The sequence below is a fragment of the Impatiens glandulifera genome, chromosome 7 (assembly GCF_907164915.1).
Source record: "Impatiens glandulifera chromosome 7, dImpGla2.1, whole genome shotgun sequence".
Classification (NCBI taxonomy): domain Eukaryota; kingdom Viridiplantae; phylum Streptophyta; class Magnoliopsida; order Ericales; family Balsaminaceae; genus Impatiens; species Impatiens glandulifera.
Window position 1 is genome coordinate 45447900 of NC_061868.1, and position 20582 is coordinate 45468481.

General features: G+C 32.1%; 3 protein-coding genes across 3 annotated transcripts; all 3 read right to left on the bottom strand.

Annotated features, from left to right (window-relative positions):
* Positions 1-120: 120 nt before the first annotated feature.
* LOC124944524 (uncharacterized oxidoreductase At4g09670-like) lies at positions 121-1485 on the bottom strand. The gene is made up of 2 exons (XM_047484795.1): positions 994-1485; positions 121-860 (listed from the first exon to the last, which is right to left on the bottom strand). Exons 1-2 carry the CDS (start codon positions 1453-1455, stop codon positions 243-245), a joined length of 1080 nt encoding a protein of 359 aa, XP_047340751.1. The 5' UTR covers positions 1456-1485; the 3' UTR covers positions 121-242.
* A 3369-nt stretch (positions 1486-4854) lies between these two features.
* LOC124944525 (uncharacterized oxidoreductase At4g09670-like) lies at positions 4855-6299 on the bottom strand. The gene is made up of 2 exons (XM_047484796.1): positions 5797-6299; positions 4855-5702 (listed from the first exon to the last, which is right to left on the bottom strand). The coding sequence occupies exons 1-2, from the start codon at positions 6256-6258 to the stop codon at positions 5085-5087; spliced, it is 1080 nt and encodes a 359-aa protein (XP_047340752.1). The 5' UTR covers positions 6259-6299; the 3' UTR covers positions 4855-5084.
* An 8058-nt stretch (positions 6300-14357) lies between these two features.
* Positions 14358-17844, bottom strand: LOC124910045. The gene is made up of 6 exons (XM_047450669.1): positions 16290-17844; positions 15991-16131; positions 15680-15780; positions 15260-15610; positions 15211-15213; positions 14358-14996 (listed from the first exon to the last, which is right to left on the bottom strand). The coding sequence occupies exons 1-6, from the start codon at positions 17842-17844 to the stop codon at positions 14358-14360; spliced, it is 2790 nt and encodes a 929-aa protein (XP_047306625.1).
* Positions 17845-20582: the final 2738 nt, after the last annotated feature.

Consider the following 20582-nt stretch of genomic DNA (forward strand, 5'->3'; position numbering starts at 1 on the left):
CAAACCGTTAGTGGTTTGTCGAGTGTGAGGTTATAATTAGTGGTTGGAAAGCCAATCATATGAGTTGAGATTGGTGTGTGATGGCGGTTTGCAGAACCTGATGTAATAATTCAAAACATAAAAAGAACCCTTTTAATTGAAACAAGCAAAATCAAGAAAACCCAACACTTTATTTTAACATAAATAGGATTGAGTAGCCATTAGTTTATTATCAGTCCTTATTTCAAACTTCAAATTGGGATTCAATTACCAACTTCAACCTCTTCAAAGCCATTATCAATGGAAGTTTTAATAGCATCAAGAACCAGCTGAGTCTTCCTACTGTAAATCGGCCATTTCTTCTCAGGCTTCGAACCACCTTTCACAGCCGCAACCAACCGAGATAACTCCATCACCATAATCACTTCCTGCGGAAACTCCGTCGTCACAATATGCTCGCTAGGAGCCGGCTCACATCCCGTCACTAAGTCGGTAAATCCAGTTTCCGACGCAACTGTAAATGAAGCCTTCTCCTCTTCCAAAGGAATCACAAAGTCGTTCACATGCAAAGTACCATTCGTTCCAACTGCAGTTATGCCCACAGTCAAACTGGACAGGAATGAACAATGGAAGCTAGCCACTTTCCCGTCTTCCCAATACAACGAAGCTCCGCAAGCTAAGATCACGCCTGCTTCATTGATAACAGGTTTCTCCGAGGCTATGACTGTTTTAGGAAGCTCAAAGTTAGCCGCCCATAGGACAGCCCTTGTACAGTACCAACCGATGTCTCCAAGAGCACCGAGAGCATCAAGATCTGGCTTCACTCGGATGTCGTTTTTCAGGAAATCCGGTTTTACCGCGAATGTGAAGACGCTGTGCACCTGTTACAGTTAGAACCACAATCTGAATGAAAGCTACGTACGAATTGAAAAACAGTAAGTAATCCCAATCCTGTCTATAATCATCATATAACACTGTAATGAAATCATTCGTAATTATCAATTGATTGATTACCTTTTTAAGCTGACCAAAACGCAGGGGATCGTCGAGGAATTGTCTCATCTTAGCAGTGCGAGGATTATGCATCCACATTGTAGAATCCATGAACTGAACGCCGCTTTCTTCGCAGGCTTGCAGAATGAGGTCGAGTTCCTTAACATTAAGAGCGACAGGCTTCTCGAGGAGGATGTGCTTCTTCTTCTTTGCGGCAAGGACTGCCCAGCGTACATGCAGACTTGTCGGAAGAGGAATGTAGACGACGTCCACATCTGGATCGTCTAGGACGGCTTCGTAAGTTCCGTAAGCCTTGGCGCCGGCAGGGAAACTGTTATCGGAGGCGAATAAGGTTGCCTTCTCCTGCGATCGGCTGCCGACGGCGTGGATTATTGCGCCTGGAGCAATGTTTATGGCCCTAGATAACTTGCGAGCTATATTGGCACATCCTAAGATGCCGAATCGGATTGGATTTTCCGCCATGGATGAAGGTTAGCTTAGATAACGAATGGATGTGCAGAGACACGGGAGAGATGAAACAGGCGAAGAACCGTTATAAATTATATATATATATATATATTAATTATGATTTAGTAAATATATCTCTTTGAAAAAATTAATATATATATAAACTAATAAAAAGGTACTAATATAATATAGTTATCTTTTTCAATTTTATATATTTATTAAATAAATATTTATTATTTTTTTCCACTTTTTTTATTATTTATTAATTAATAAATTTATTTTCCTTTTTTCAATAATTAATTAATTTTCCTTTTTCAATAATTAATTAATTTTTTTTTCTTATTAGTTAGTCTATTAATATATTAATATTAGTATTTGATATATAATTATTTTAATATATTTATAAAAGGCAATTGAATTAGATAATAATTTGTATTAATACATTTAACCCCACCAAAAAAGTAATAATCAACATTATATATATATAAAAAAAATAACTCAATAATTTTGTTTACTATTATCATAAAATTAATTATAAATTAAATAGAAAGACTATTAATTTCAATTTTATTTATATTAAACAAAACAAAAAAAAATTACAAAATTATTAGAGTAAAATATAGAAAAAAATAGTATCTCAATTTTGTTTACTACTATTATAAACTTGAATAAAAACTAAATAAAAAATAATTCATTTTATTTTTATTTATATTAAGAGAAATGATTAGTCTGTGAGAGAGAATTTTAAAAGAATGAACCATCTAGATTACCCGAAAAAATAATAAAATTTATCATTCTTCTCTCTCTTCTCACTTTTTATCTTTTTTCTCCCATAAGATAAAGTGTAACACATCATTCCTTCTCTCAAATTTTCTCCCCATATTCACTTCTCTAAAAAGAAAAAAAAAAGAAATTACAAAAACATATACGAATTAAGAGAAAAAAATAATAATTAATAAATCACAAAAACATATACATTGATCAAGTTCGATGCGTACTAATTCCAGTACAGAATCACTATTAGATTCATTGTATCCTGAGAGACAGACATCTGCGATAAGCTCCAGTACAAACGAGAGACGATGAATCTGTTTTAAGAAAAATGTGTTAAGCTCATGACTCGAATCAACATCTAATTCGGTGATTTCGTTCTTTATATATTTTATTTTATTTATTTGTAACCTCATATATATATATATGAAAAATGATATAGAGCGCGAATGCCCCAAGGATGCCTACTTGGGGACAGAGTGAAATTTAAAAAAAAAAAAAAAAATTATCTCTCTTTCTCTTTCACTAATTAATTAATTTATCTCTCTCATCTCTAGCTAATTAATTTATTTAAACACTAAATTTTAAACCTAAACACTAAATCTTAAACCGTTTAGGGTTAATGTTTAGGGTTTAGGGTTTAAGGTTTAAAGTTTAAGATTTAGAGTTTAAGGTTTATGAATTAGGATTTAGAGTTTAGGGTTTAGGATTTATGTTTTATTTAAACATATTATTAAAATATTTAATGTGAGAGTTTGTTGTAATTGTTGAGTTATTTTAATGAGAGATAATAAATATTAAAGAAATGAGTAAAATAATAATAGTGAGAATATGGATAAATGAGATAAATTAGTGGGAAAAATGTCAATTTTATCATCGAACTATAACGGAATATTTACGTATATCACTGAACTAATTTTTGTTCGTTCATACCACTGTAGTTGAACTTAATATTCATATATATCACTAGTTAACAAAAACATCTAAGTCCGTTAAGTTTTCCGTTAAATAATGACATATGTCATTTTTTATATATTATATTTTTATTCATAATTTTTAAATAATAAAACTTTTATATTTTCAGAGACATTAATCAAATAATCTAGAAATTTTAAGAGACACTTAATTCACTTTTTTTTTAATTAATATATTTTTAATATTTATTTTTATTAACGAATTTTATTATTTAGAAATGTTAATAAAAATAAATGTTGAAAATATATTAATTAAAAAATGTGAATTATTGTTAATGCTTCTCAAAATAATGTATAATTTGTTTGATTAATACCTTTGAAAAGGTAAATTAAGTTTTATTATTTAGAAATAGTGAATAAAAATAAATATATAATATATATTAATTTTTAAAAAATGACATGTCAATCATACATGTAATCATTTAACAGAAAACTTAACGGGTTTGAATGTTTTTGTCACAAAAATTAGTTTAATGATATACATGAATATTCAAAATTGACATTCTTTTCCATAAATTAATTTGTAGAGATAGAGAGAGAAATTATTTAATAAGAGGAGAGAGAAATTAATTAATAAGAGAAGCGTGTCTTAATTATTATTATATTTTTATTTATTAATTAATTCTACATGTCGGGGCCGTATACCATCTCTCCCCGGTTGCTGTCTCCAGTATAGATATGTATCATTCCTCCCTCTATATATATATATATTCAATAACATATGGGCATCATATTAAATATATATATATATATATATATATATATATATATATATATTCAATATGATGCCTATATGTTATACCAATCATCCTGAAATTTTAGAAGGTATAACAACCCAACAAAATTAAGAATACTTCACACCATTCGATTTGTCAACATCTGCATTGTCCTCCTCTCATTTCTCTTTGTACATTGTAAACTTGTCTCTTTAAGCTCTTGTCAATGACTTCCCCTCTTCTTTCAACAGCTGCTTCAACTACATCCATAGCAAAGAACAACTCTTATCTGTCTTTGTACTTATCTAATTTGACAGACATAGTCACATCATTATCCCTTCAAAAGTCTCTTTTTTTCATCTATGATAATCCTAAGCTTAAAAAAATTAAACAACATACATAAAATCCTAAAATAAAATGAAGAGCAATCTAGCATTTAGAACAATAGTAATAGTCTGAACCAACCTTACACAATCAATGGCATCACAAGTCTCCACCCATTTTATTCATTAATTTGGGTTAAATATGAGTTCGACTGGGTATAAATGGGATAACTTAAACTAATAAGTGACATCACTAAAAAAACAGAGATTTAAGAGCAACTAATGATCCTTAACAATGATCCTTATCGAGGTTATTAAAAAAAAAAATCAACATCTCTGAGATATTTGAGTGCAAAAGAAAAAGAAAAGGGCTAGGCTAAAGAGAGAATTTTTTTATTTTTTTCATAGAAAAGGCCATATATAACCATTGCCATGTCAGCATTTTTTAATATTTTTTTCATAGAAAAACCACATATACATTGCCATGTCAGCAATTCCAAATCAAATCAGCCACGGCAGTTCAAATGTGTAGTGTAGATGAGTAAAGATTCCAACTTGAACAATTTTTCCTTCTTCTCATTAAAAAGAATCGAAAAGCAGAAACTCCAATCAAACCCACATCAGAATGAATGAAAGCACAACAGCAAAAGATGGAAATTTTTTATTCATGGCCGGTCATATGAGCTGAGAAATGGTCGGTGATATATGGCGGATTGCAGAAGAAGAAGAAGAAGACATTTTTTTTAAATTGAAACATAAGCAAAAGCAAGTCTGAACCCAACACACTTTATTTTAACATAATTATTAAGTAGTACCCATTAGTTCAAACTTCAAACGGCCAGCTGGAAGGATTCGATCAATTAATTACCAACTTCAACCTCTTCAAAGCCACTCTCAATGGAAGTTTTAATAGCATCAAGAACCAGCTGAGTCTTCCTACTGTAAGTCGGCCATTTCTTCTCAGGCTTCGAACCGCTTTTCACAGCCGCAACCAACCGAGAGATCTCACACACCATACGCACTTCCTGCGGAAGCCCGGTCGTGACAATATGCTCGCTAGGAACCGGCTCACATCCCGTCATCAACTCCTTAAATCCACTTCCCGACACAACCGTAAATGAAGCCTTCTCCTCTTCAAAGGGAATCACAAAGTCGTTCACATGCAAATTACCTTTCGTTCCGAGTGCAGTTATGTCCGATGTCAAATTGGACAGGAACGAACAGTAGAAGCTAGCCACTTTCCCGTCTTCCCAATACAACGAAGCTCCGCAAGCTATGATCACGCCTGCTTCATTGATAACAGGTTTCTTCGAGGCTATGACTGTTTTAGGAAGCTCAAAGTTAGTCGTCCATAGGACAGCCCTCGTACAGTACCAACCGATGTCTCCAAGAGCACCGAGACCATCAAGATCTGGCTTCACTCGGATGTCGTTTTCCAGGAAATCCGGTTTTACCGCGAATGTGAAGAAGCTATGTACCTGTTGCAAGTAATTAGTAAGTTAGATATTACTGAAAGTCTGAAATGAAATCATCTCACTCAGTCATAATTCGTTATAATCAATTCGTTGTTACCGTCTTAAGCTGACCAAATCGCAAGGGATCGTCGAGGAACTGTCTCATCTTAGCAGTGCGAGGATTATGCACCCACATGGTAGCATCCATGAACTGAACGCCGTTTTCTTGGCAGGCTTCGAGAATGAGGTCGAGCTCCTTAACATTAAGAGCGACCGGCTTCTCGAGGAGGATGTGCTTCTTCTTCTGTGCGGCTAGGACTGCCCAGCGTACATGCAGACTTGTCGGAAGAGGAATGTAGACGACGTCCACATCTGGGTCGTCTAGGACGGCTTCGTAAGTTCCGTAAGCCTTGGCGCCGGCGGGGAAACTGTTGTCGGAGGCGAATAAGGTCGCTTTCTCCTGAGATCGGCTGCCGACGGCGTGGATTACTGCGCCTGGAGCAATGTTTATGGCCCTTGATAGCTTGCGAGCTATATCAGCACATCCTAAGATGCCGAATCGGATGGGATTTTCCGCCATGAATGAATGAAAGGTTAGCTTAGCTTAGACAACAAGGAAAGGATGTGATACGTGAGAAAGATGAGAGAAGACTAGTGTTATAAGCTTACTTATATAGTAATTGTTATTTAGTATTATTTCATTTCATTTTAATTGAATTGAATTGAATTTCTTTAAATATCATTTATTTGTGTGTCTAGTTCTTGTTGTTGGAAACATTTATAATAATAATAATAATTAAATTCCTTCATTTCTTTCTCCAATCTGATTATATGTATGGTGACTTTTTTTTATTTATATTTATTGTGTTTAAGGTCATTTTTAATATATATTGAATATTAAAAAAAATAATAATAATAAATTATTTGTGTTTCATTTGGAAACATTAAAATAATTGTTAATTTAAAATATTATTTTATTTATTTTTCAAAATATTTATAAATAAAATTCATATCCTAAGATAATATTTAATATATTTGATGAGAAGGGAAGATAAGATTTAATATATTTGATGATACAAAAGAGAGAATGGAAGTAAAGATTGAATTGTTCGGTATGGGTTTTCTTAAAGTAAAAAAAAAAAGTAAATATTAGTTTGTTATCAAACCGGGAATCCTATATTCATAAATTAAATTGGTAAAAATATTTATCACTTTTTTTTCTTTTTCTAGAACATCGAAAATATGAGTAACATTATATTTAAAAACAATGATGTTTATTCTAAGTAGTTACTAATTATGGTTCAAACCAAAAGAAGGAATGAGATAAAAAAATATGAAAATGATTGATATTGTAATAATTACTGATAGCGTTTCGTTTTGGTTAAAAAGTTTATTGACATATTTGATTGGTTTATAATAAAAATTATAATGTGTTTATATGAATAAAATTAATTTTTATCATTGTTAATTTTTATCACTTTGTTTTGGCAATTAATTTTGATATATAAAAAATTATTTGTATTAAAATTTATTAAATAAGAATTATTAAAATTATAAAATAAAATTTTAAAAAATATATAAATATATGATATGTTCACGTGAATAAAGTGTAGATATAAATAAATGATGAGAACTAATATATTTGGATAAAATAATTTATTTATTTTAAAATAAATTATATTTTGATTAAAAAATGAATGATGTGATCGATAAGAGATTGAATTATTTGGAGATGTAACCAATTTTAAGTTTTAATTTGTTTTCTTTCATTTAAATAATTTAAAAGTTAAAGTTTATTTGCATACGATGATATGTATGTGATTACGTCAGCATAATTGCAATAATTCATGCAACTTGATGAAGGCTTCAAAATTTTGTCCGGATTTGTGATTATTATATTATATGGATTGTACTATTTTAGTTTCATTTGTTTGTTTTGTTTTTCTTTTATGAAAACTGTCCATTGCTAAATAATTTCCATTTTATATTTGAAATATATTTATTTTAATGTATTGTCTTTTAAAAATTTTAAAAAATAATAATAAGTAATGTGTTTTTCTGACCTACTTAATACTTGATTCTTTATTTAGGAATGTGAAAAAAAAATAAGTTATTTAATTAATGAGTTTGATTTGATAGTATTGATTTAATTGTCTAAATTGAGAAAGTATGAATTGCATGTATTAAATTAAAAATTTGAAGAAATTATATAATAATGTCAAGTTTAATAATAATAATAATAATAATAATAATAATAAGGGATTAATGGTATAGGTTATTTAAAAAAATTATGAAAAAAAAAGATGGGTGATAATTTTGAAAAATGGTTTTTTTGGATAAAAAATTTAAAATGTATTAATATATATATATATAATTTAAAATGTATTAATATATATAAATAAAATAAATAATAATTTAAAATAAAGAGTATTTTAATATTTTTGTTAATAAATGGAGTGATATGACAGATGAAAGAGTGAATAAAATAATATTTAATTTGTCTCAAACCGAATAAGCTCTAAGGATGTGTTCGAATTGAGATTATTTGAATAACTTATAAAAAATAAAAAATAAATTGGTGATAATTTTGAGAAGTTATGATTTTTTTGGTTAAAATATTTAAAAATTAAAAATATATATAAATTTAATACAAATTAATAATTTAAAATAAATTATATTTTAATATTTTTATTAATGAATTAAGTGATATAATTAATAAGATGTAGGATGAGATGATGTTAGATTGTTTGAATTGTTTGAATAACTTAAGAGCTTGTTATTTTTTGGTTTTTTAAAAACCTTAACTCAAATCAATTTTTCAATCAATCACTTCTCAACAATCACATCACTCATTTCATTAACTAAATTATTAAAATACCCTCTATTTTAAATTATTATTTATTATTTTATTTATATATAGCAATACACTTTAAATTTTTTTACCAAAAATAATCATTACCTTCTCAAAATCATTACCAATCATTATTTTTTTCTTCCACTATGTTTTTTCATTAACTAAACCTATGTAATTAGGTGTTACTTGATTTTGATTTAATTATTATAGTGTATTATCACTTGACTTGATTCTAAACTTAATAACTTTAACTAATAATTTAATTATTTTGTTCTAATATCTTATTTATTTTAGACTTCATTCTATTATCTAGAAAGCCCACAGTGAACTTAGTCTAATAAAAAAAAATCTGTTTTTTTATTTTTACATATTTGTTTTCATTCACAATTACTATATAAAAAAAAAAAATTATTCGCTAGATGATAAAATATTAATCTATCATCCAGTAAATGGATAATATATTAAGTACTTCATTCTAGATTATTCTGATTATGTTCATAATTAACCCGTAATCAACTTCTTATATTGTGTCTTTTTTTTTTTTCTTTTGGTAAGATTATGCATTTTATCTCAACAGATAGTCTAATATTAAATATTTTGTTAGTTTAATTAATTTTAAGAATATTAACATTTCTTATGACACATTGAAATAAATCATCTAATAAATATTAACTTGTTACTATTTAATTAAATGTATAAATATAATATCAAAATTCTCATTAAAAATTACTTAAAAGATTAATAAAATTATATGACTATAAAATATAATTATTTAAAATATTAACAAAAAAAAATCCATCTTAATAAGGCATCTAAATATAAAACATTGTACTAAATATCACAAAACATACTAAATTATAATTTTGATCGAATTTTCAATGAGATAGATATAATACAGAGTGTATAGATATACCACGAAAACTAACCACTAAACTCAAAACGGGTCTTGTTGTGTTGGGTTGTGACATGAGATAACTTAGTATAAAATATTGTTACAATATGGGAAGGGAATGAAGAAACAAATGATCATCTTTTTAAGAATTGTTTATTTGCCTCAAAACTTTGAAATAAATTTGCAAAAAATATAGAGATGATCAGATTCCCAGAAGACTAGAAAGAAATCAAGGAAGTGGCTATGAAGAAAACGAATGACACCAAGTTTAAGTCAAAGATTTTCAAATGCGAATTCGGCTTAACAATTTACAACATATGGCGGGAGAGAAACGCGAAGGCATTCTCGAGTAATCGAAGAAGTCTGGAGCAGACCTAGGATGATATTGTAACTAGTTGTAAAGCGAACATTCAGACGTGGAGAAGAGCCCCGAAAAACGAACAGAATTTGAACATCTACATGAACTGGAATGTATCATATCAGAAAGTCTCCAAAGACGCTGTTTTTTTTAGCGAGATAAACACAATTTAAAGTTGTTTGTAATTTCGATAATAATTTGTAATTCATTTGTTTTTAGATCGTAACGAACTAAATTTTTATAGGCTTGTCTAGGAAAATACAGAAACTCATTTGTTTTTTTCCTCGTTTTTGAGAATTTTTAATAAAATAACGTTAAGTCGTTTTTTCAAAAAAAAAAAAATTGTTATAATATAAAAATTATTTATATTTTAAATAAAATTATAATAAAACAACTTAATAGTACCTTTTAACGATTTATATGTTTGATTCTTTATATGTATTTAATAATTAATATTATTTTTTATTTTATTTATCACATTACTTAATTTATTAATTAAATATTTTTTATTTTAAATTACTAAATTTTATTTTATTAATAAATATATTAATATCTTTTAATTTTTTTTTTTAAATCCAAATCTTCAAAATAATCACAAAGCATAATTTTTGTAAATAAAAAAGTTTTTTTTGGAAAATCCCCGTCCAAACAGGACCTTAATTTTAAATATTATTAAATTGCTTAAATTAAAAAAATAATATATTTTAAAACGGGAAGAATGGCAATTTTATCACTAAACTATAATGTAATATTCACGTATATCACTCAATTAATTTTAGTTCGCTCATACCACTAAAGTTGAAATTAATATTTATCTATGTCACTACTCCACCAAACCTCTAACCCCGTTAAGTTTTTGTTAAATGAAACGACATGTGGAATTGACATGTCATCTTTTTCAATTAATATATTGACATATCATCTTTTTTAATTAATATATATTATATATTTATTTATTTAAAATTCTAAATAATAAAACATTTACAAAGTCATTAATAATTTCCTTCTCCTGCCCTAATTAACTAAACCCACCATTCTTCTTCTCCGATTCTTGTTCTTCAAAGGATTCGATTTCTCAAATAAAGGAACCGAAGGGAGACTGACGAGTTAGCGAGAGAATTGAGGGCAATGTGAGATGAGATTTTAATTTCAGAACCCTACCACGACGAACTTTAACATTTAGCTGAGCCTTAGAACAATGATGACTGGTAACAAGTTTACAAATCTTCTTCTTTCTGTTAAAGGCTTATTTCTGAATTATTGTTTTTGTTCTCTTCCTATATGTTTCCTTATCTCTTTAGAGTTTGTTCTCCTTTCCCTTCCTATATTTCTGGTTTATTATTCTATTTTAAAAAGATGAATCTATCTGATTGATTAGAGTTTATATTATCAACAAGAATGCATTATCATGATAGTATTTATTTATCTCTGTTTTATAAAGGTGAATCTATTTGATTTATTAGGTGAATCAGAGAAGAAAAATTGTGGGTTTAGTTAATTAGGGCAGGAGAAGGAAATTATTAATGACTTTGTAAATGTTTTATTATTTAGAATTTTAAATAAATAAAAAAATATATAATATATATTAATTAAAAAATATGACATGTCAATATATTAATTAAAAATTTTGACATGTTAATTCCACTTGTCGTCTCATTTAATAGAAACTTAACGGGGAGGTTTGGTGGAGTAGTGACATAAATGAATATTATTTTCAATTTCAGTGGTATGAGCGAACAAAAATTAGTTCAGTGATATACGTGAATATTCTATTATAGTTCAGTGATAAAATTGACGTTCTTCCCCTTTTAAAACAAGTTATATTGAGATATTAATTTATATTATTATTAATATTCTTAGATTGGATTCATTATATTTTTAAATATAATTATTAATTTATATTAATATTATTAAAATGCGATTTGATTCATCCCATATTTATATATACTTATTTATTTATATTGTTATAATTTTGCTTTAGTGTAGTTAAATCTAACCTATTTCTTAAATATATTTATTTATTAAGTTGGATTCAATATATCCTATCATTTGGGTTTATATTTAAAAATATTATATATATATATTGTTAGATAAAATAAGACCGGTTCAAATAAACCTAACTTAAATAAACTTTCCATGCAGGAACAAGGAACCGAACCGGAACCGGCTAAAGAAAACTAACCGGTCAAGCTACCAAACCGATCAAGAATACTTGGAACGTGACCGCACAAAGAAAGGATCGGCCAAAGCTTAAAACCAGAATCATCAAACAACCGATTATCCACAAGGCAGAAGAATAACCGGAAGAAGTCCGGTTACATCACTCATACCAAAAGCCTTTCGGTTAGGTCAAATGACCGACCAGCACAAGAAGACAATTCGGGTATCTGTTGAGAACGATATCAAATGAACAGACTAAACACTTCCATATTCATGCAAGTCTGAGGAAAGACTGTAGGCTGCAGAAGACAGTACTACCGGATATTTCCACTTCGGGATAAGACAGAAAGGAAATCTTCCAAGTACAGACAACTGTACAACAGACAGTGCCTACATCAAGTAAAAGACAAACCCGGCAGGTTTGTCTTACACACCGGAAGAACAGACCGACAGGTCTGAGACAGAATACCAGCTCTGAGGTTGACCATCAGGTCTGAGGAAGCGACCGCAGGTCTGAACCTCTGAAACACTGAATCACTACACCTCTGTTCAGCCAATCAGATTCAAGGAAGTGAAATATGACCGTTGGCATATTTCACCTATAAAATGAGGCAGTTGCAGAAGAGTAAATGCGGGATATACATCGGGATAACGAGCGCTAAGAGCACTTACTACAAGTGATAAGAGTGTGCTGTTTTAGAAAGCCTAAGTGTTAAAAGTTAAAGTGTGTTTTACAATTTCGGTGTAAATTGTAAGAGTGTTATCGAGCAGGAAATAAGACTCGATCGGTTTGTACTTGTATTCCTTAGTGAATATCCTTCTCGCGGTTTCGAGAGGAAGGGGTGACGTAGGAGTTTTATCTCCGAACATCCATAAAATCTGTCTGGTTATTTACTGTCTGCCGGTTTCATTACTTAACCGATCTATACCACTATAACTGACTTAATCCTATCCAAGCCGAATTTCCAGGTTACCAAAGTCGACCCATCAAATTTCAAACCTCCATTATACAATACCGTTTCTGACTGTCATACAAGCGTACCGCTTCAACCTGAAAGCAAACCTCTTCCGTGCTTGAACCTAGTTCAAGGGTTTGTGACAGGTTGTGTAGTATTGAAACCCCGGTGTTAATCTCTAACCGGATTAACCACCACCATTCGAGGGTGAACCGCTTACCGGTCCAACCCCCGGTTCCCCAGCGGCGACCTAGATCCTAACATATATATATATATATATATTTAAAAATATGGTAAAGTTAATTATATTTCTTTATAATTTATGTTAGTTTGTCAGCACTCAAATTGGAGTAACTCAATTTATTAATTTAAATAAATAATAATTAAAATAAATAATAAAGAAAATAAAAAAATAATTAGAATAATTATTTTATTAATTAAAATAAAAGTTAAAATAAATTAAATAATTTGAGATTAATTTTGTATTCATTTTATTCAAATTAATTTTAAAAATAGATCAAATAAATTAAATAATTAATTTAAAATGAATATTGTCTTTGTCTCAAATTTAATCTTTTGCATTCTCAAACGACTTACTAAGGTTATAAATAAATAGTCTCCCTGAGGGAAATTTGATGGAATAACCCTCATAAGAGGGGAATTTCCACTTTTAACATGTGTTTAATAAGTTTATCATTTTTGACCTTTTGCCAAGGCAAAAGGTCAGTTTTACCCTTTATTAAAAAAAAAAAAAAAAATTTAATTCAGTAGTGCGCATTTCAGTTACTGAAATGTCACTATCTTCACCCATTTCCCTCCTCTCCACCAACCGTCCTTTCCCCGTCCTTCCTTCATCAAGGTTCTTCATCATCAAGCTTCCTTCATCAAGGTTCTTCATCATCAAGCTTCCTTCATCATCAAGCTTCCTTCATCATCAACGGATCCTTCCTTCATCATCGACGATCGTCTTCAACATTCAGGTTAGACGTTCGTCGTTTTAGGGTTTTGTTGTTTAGAGTCTAGGATGTAGGTTAGGTCATGGAATAATGGTTTTAGAGCTTGGCTGATTTGTTTTACAGTGAAATATACATCCGACGAAGGTGACGAAGGCGACAGTGCATCTGTCGCAGGCGACAGATGCATTTTCCTCCTTGCATTTTCCTCCCTGCATTTTCCTCCTTGCAATTATCACTGACTGGTCACTGTCACTGACTTCGTTGAATTTTTTTCAATTGCAGATCACATGAATGTTGGTGTTTTTCTACTCTTTGATGGAGATGCACTGTCGCAGGCGGGAAATGCATCTGGCGCATGCGACAGATGCATTTCATTTATGTTTTGTGCTTAATTATATATACTATATTATATTTGAATTCAAAATAGCAAACTAAATTACATTCAAAAATAAATACATAAGGTTTACATTCAAAAATATACATAGCTAAATTATGTCCATTTTCTATGGGTCTATTATATGGTGGAACAACCTAACTGCCCATTTTTGTCTCCAAAAAACAATGTTCTCTGATGTCACAGCTGATATATCCAATTTTGCAGTAAGGTACTCCAAATACATGATTGTAAAAAGACCACAGTCTCCACTCTTCGTGCACTTGGGGACTCTTGGGTGTGGTATTACAACATATGACATTCCTTCCAAACTGAACTTAGGATACTTGATCCTGTCAAACTCGGTCGTTCCAAATAGAAAGAGATATGGAATCATTTTACATAGTGGTTTCATGAACTTGTCATATTGATTCTTTTTGATAAATCCTTGTTCGCAGTCATAAACATTGATGCACCAATCTTGTAGTTGCACCTCACAAAGGACCCAATGTTTCATATTAAGATTCATAGGGAAATATATCTTATCTACAATCATCCAAGAAGTCATCAATTTTTCTTCATCACCCCTGAAATATTCCATCAAGTCATCGTCGAATGTGTATGTTTGTGGATTTTTGGAGAACTTTGAATAACGTAACGACAACCTCGTAGAGACATTACAGTCACATATTGAGAAATCCATCGGTTGATAAGTCTTGGGAAAATTGGCAACTCTTTTTTTAAGAATGTAATATGCTGCATCTATCTCCTGCGACAGATTCGAGAAAATGAAGTAAGCACAGAGCATCGAATGAATTAAGCACAGAACATGAAGAGAAATAGCAGGAAATGCATCTGTCGCAGGCGACAGTGCATCTGTCGCAGGCGACAGTGCATCTGTCGCAGACGACGATGCATCTGTCGCATGCGCCAGATGCATTTCCCGCCTGCGACAGATGCACTTCCTGCTATTTCTCTTTAACCTCCTGTTAATACAATACCCAAAATACAGTTTCAACAACAAAAACTTACCTGATCATGTAGCCAATTCTGAGGCCTCAACATTCTGTTAAACAATTCTCGACCAGCATGGAAAAGAACCAGATTTATTTTGTCATCATCCTCCAGCTTCATCCATTGTTTCAAATCATCCAACAGTTCACTATCATAATCTAAAAGAGGATTTACAGTTACTAGATCAATGAGTTTAAAGGATTTTCCATTAGGATCTGTATAGTTCCCCAATTGTGTGGACCTCTTCTTTCTCCGAAAACTCTGTCCCTGAAATCTTGTTGGAGTCAATACCAATACATCATCATCCTTCTTCTTTCCCAACTCAGCCTCTTCATCAGTCTTCTTTCCCATGTCATCCTCTTCATCATTCTTCTTTCCCATGTCAGCCTCTTCATTCATCTTCCTTTTCTTGCCCAACCTATTTTTGGCCAAAACTACCTTCCTCTTCTTCTTCGTGGCCAATTCTTTCTTTCCCAACTCAACATTCTTATCAACAACAGCTGCAGCCTCTTCATCTTTGTTTACATTCTGCTCGGCTTCTTTGTTGATCTCCAAACCATCAACAACCTCTTCATCAACAGCCTCTTCAACTTTGTTTTCAGCCTCTTCAACTTTGTTTTCATTCTGCTCGGCTTCATTGTTGATCTCCAAACCATCAACAGCCTCTTCATCAACAGCCTCTTCAACTTTGTTTTCAGGCTCTTCAACTTTGTTTTCATTCTGCTCGGCTTCATTGTTGATCTCCAAACCATCAACAGCCTCTTCATCAACAGCCTCTTCATCATCAATTTCAACAACAGCAGTTTCAACAGTTTCAACAGCTTCTTTGTTCATCTCTAAACCATCAACAGCATAAGCATCCTTGTTTTGATCATCATCAACAACAGCTTCTTTGTTGATCTCCAAACCATCAACAGCAGAAGAATCTTTGTCATCATCAACAACAGCAGCATTGTTTATGAATCTTTGTTGATCTCTAAACCATCAACAGCAGAAGCATCCTTATTTTGATCATCATCAACAACAGCTTCTTTGTTGATCTCCAAACCATCAACAGCAGAAGAATCTTTGTCATCATCAACAACAGCAGCATTGTTTATCATCTCCAAACCATCAACAACAGCATCCTCCAACCCAACATCATCATTGGTTATCATCTCCAAACCATCAACAACAGCATCCTCCAACCCAACATCATTCATATCAGCAGCATCTTCTTTTTCATTCGGCAGATCATCAACATCATCATTCTCATCAGCAACATCTTTGTTGATTTCCAAATCCTTCTCCACATCATTCATATCAGTAGCAGCAACAGCATCCTCCAACCCAACATCATTCATATCAGCAGCAGAAACATCATTCTTTTGTTGTTTTATTTCATCCAATAATTGGATTATGTGTTTGAACATAACCCGTTGATCCTCTTTCATTACCTTCATTTCAGTTTTCAGCTCCTTCACATCCCTTGTCAACTCCTTCACATCCTTTGTAAGCTCATCAAACTTGTCATCATTCTGGGCTTTAGTCACCGGATTGTCAAACTTGTCTTGCCTAGTAGGAGAACTGTCTTCTTTCTTTTGAGGACTCGTTGCTGAAGGGACATGGGTTGATTCACGAGTAGTAGACCGAGAGCTGTCTTCGCTAGATTCATCACTAGACTCGATCATCTTAATTGCTGTCCTTTTAATTGTTCTCCTCTTGGGCGTTTGTTTGGGAGTACCATCTTCATTCTTTCTCTTCCTACCATCCACCTCAAATAAATCATCATAAATGTAATCTCCCATTTCTTCAAAGTCATCCCCACAGTAGTTCCTCTTCTCTTCCTCAGACTCATGAATCTTGTTAAAGACATTGCATTTGAAAAGGGCATTGGATACCTCTTGGCTAGTGTTGGTGTTGCTTCTGGAGGCTGTAAAAAGTAATATCCTTGGGCATGTATGTTTTTCCTCGATCATATCCGCAAATTTGGGGACAAATGTCTTCATAACCAAATATGTCCAAACTTGGAAGGCTATGGCGAAGCCACTAATAGTATAAGCAACATCACAGTTCCCCTTGCAAGTTTCCTTCTTCTCCACATATAGCTGCCGAAGATGTTTCATGTCCTTGTCAATACCCTTCAAAGTTGAATTGAATGACACCTTTCCCCATGGAAATTGAAGGAACATTTCCATATCCTCCACCATGCTGAAGATCTTCAAACATACCCTCTTCCTATTATCAGATCCAAAGAGACACTGGTAGATAAGGTTGATGAGCCCAAGCTTCCATGCATCTTCCTTCTCAGAGCAGTTGAGGAAAACACTTTGAACATCTGTCACTTTAACAACTGTTTTGCCACCAAAGTATTTATGGACTAGAGGTGGAATTTCTTCAGCGTTCCAGTTTTCAATGACAGGAAATCTTCCAAAATTTAGGCCTGTTACCAAGGCATATTCCTTCATGCCCCAGTAAAGCTGCTGACCATTGACTAAGAAGCTTATTCCCTTCGAATTGGAGCTGCTTTTCCTGATCAACATCTGGTGGATTATTGTTCCTGAGAAAATGACAGTCGGGGCTTTCAATAGATACTGAAATTGACTCTTCATAGCCCTTTCCATAAGACCAAAGTGATTAAACTTGTCCTTGGTCTTTAACAAGCAGGTGCAAGTAGATTTCCATGAAACACGTCCAGGAAAGTTCTCAATTACAGTTTTGTTTTTGCATTTGGTTGGTGCCATCTGCAAAAAATCAATAAGTCAGAATAATGAAAGTAAATACCACTAATTTAAAGGAAATATGACATTTTTCGCAGACGACAGTGCATCTGTCGCAGACGACAGATGCATCTGTCGCAGACGACAGATGCATCTGTCGCAGGCGAATAGTATATTCTTCCTGCGACAGATGCACTGTCGTCTGCGACAGATGCACTGTCGCCTGCGACAGATGCACTGTCGCCTGCGACAGATGCACTGTCGCCTGCGAAAATGCATCGTCGCCATCGACAATAAACCCAAAACCCTGCAACAGCCTTCGCCAGAAGCATTTTAAACCCAAAACTAAACCTAAACAATAAACCTAAACAATAAACACTACCTAAACCTAAACACATACCTAAACCTAAACAATACCCTAAACCATTCCTCCATTATAGCATGCATGGATATAAAACGGAGAACTAGGATAGAAACGGGGAAGATAAACTCACATTCGACGTATTTGAGTTGAGATTCTCGTCGGGGGCTCTTGTTTGTCGTCGGAGCTCGTCGGGGTTCGAGGGAGGGTTCGAGGGAGAGGACGTCGTCGATGTTTCGGGGGCTCTTCGGCGTCGTCGTCGTCTTCGGGGTTGATCAGTCGTCTTCGGGAAGTTGGAAACGAGAGAGAGGGAGTGAAAGGAGAACTGGGGAAAGGAAGACGGGGGAGAATGAAAATCAAATTTTTTTTTTTTTTTTTTTTAATAAAGGGTAAAACTGACATTTTGCCTTGGCAAAAGGTCAAAAATGAAAAACTTATTAATCACCTGTTAAAAGTGGAAATTCCCCTCTTATGAGGGTTATTCCATCAAATTTCCCCTCCCAGACCACCAAGATGAAAAAGAAAAAAAAAAGTCTCAATGCATTAATCAAGCATAAACATATCCACCATTAAAATTTCTTCAAACTTTTTAATGTTTATAAATTTTTTATATATAAACTTTCTTAATCTAGGTGTTCTAAGATATCATTTTGTTATAATTCAACTTATTAATTCAAATTGATTTTTTTTTTCAGTTCAATATTGTCCAATTATTCAATTTCTTATTTGAATTTGATTCTAATTTTATTTCAAAGCTTTATATAAAAAAAAAAAATAAACCAATCAAATTAAATAAAAATATTCAAATTGAATTATTGTTATTATCTGTTATTCAATTATTGTTTTATTGTCAAATCTAGAAATTGTGGTCTGATCTTAAATTTTTGTATTTTTTTCTTTTTTGAGTTTTTTTAATTAAATGACACTAAGTTGTTTTCTCAAAATATATATATATATATATATATATATATATATATATATATTAAATTGGATTTCTATTTTGAGTTTTACCTCAATAATAGTTATCCCAATAATTTAAGAACTAAAACTTTTCAATAAACTCAAAATTTTTTATTCTTGAATTTAGTTCAAACTTCTAGCTAGTCATGGTTTTATAATTTAATCAAATTCTAATGAGTATAAGCAAGCTATTTACAAACTAATGTTTTCAAATAAAAGCTTTATACAAATGTTGTGAAATAGAAATATATAATTAATCTAATAAGAAATATTAAATAACTTTATCCTAACTTGAGAATAGAATATATATCATTATCATCAAAGATGGCTAACAAAAACAGAGGCAAAAGAAAATTGGGTATGACCTAAAACCGCTGATCAGAGAAAGAGAAAAACAGAAGAAGGGAAGATGTTCTCGCCTACACGAACTAACCGGGTCGACTGATCAGAGACGAATCGAAATCCTTCTATAGAGATAACAGAGTGTACAGGGAGCAAATATGTTAGAGAAAGTTATTTCTCTTTCTTTTTTTTATTAATGAAATGCCCTAATGGGATTTATTTTTGGTCAACCCAAACCATTAGAGCCGACCCCAATAAAAACTATAATTGTCGGACCTTCGTTGGTCGCTTTCTCGGTTGAACGATATCTCGGGACCATGGTAGACACACTCTACGAGAGGAGACAAAACTCCTTGTGCCCTCAGATCAACGAGACGCCTTGGCTGGAAGTTGAAGACAACCGAGAAATTTCACCCTGGTAATCTAAAGTGGTACGGGTTTTCGGGCAAATTACGCAACGGATTTTTACTAACTTTTTCGCCCTTGTGCGGCTTGTTTTGCGCACTAAAACAATCAGCTAAACTCAACATCGAGGTTTATCGCTCGCACAGAAATAAACAACGAACTCACAACAATCAATAAATATGTAGGAAAATAGAAAACATACGGAATTACGGGTCACGCGCAACTTTATAATTTTATTTCGCTCACAAATAACAATTACAAAAAAGACTATAAACTCACTTAGTTGCACACAAAAAGACTCTCACTAGTTGTGGGTTTTTCTACCAAAACTCAACCTAACGTCTTTGTGTAGCTCAAGATGTATTTATAGCCTTGGGGATAACAATCAACTTAAAGGATAATAACCAACTCCGCGGAGTGGGGAAAAACCGCCTGGCAGTTATTGCTGGACTCGGTCCTAACTGCTGTTGGGCGGCTAGACGTGGGTCTTCCTCGGTCCTAACTGCTGGACGTGGGTCTAACTGCAAGTAGTGGGTCTTAATTGCTTCATTACTTCAGTCCCACTTCCTTCATC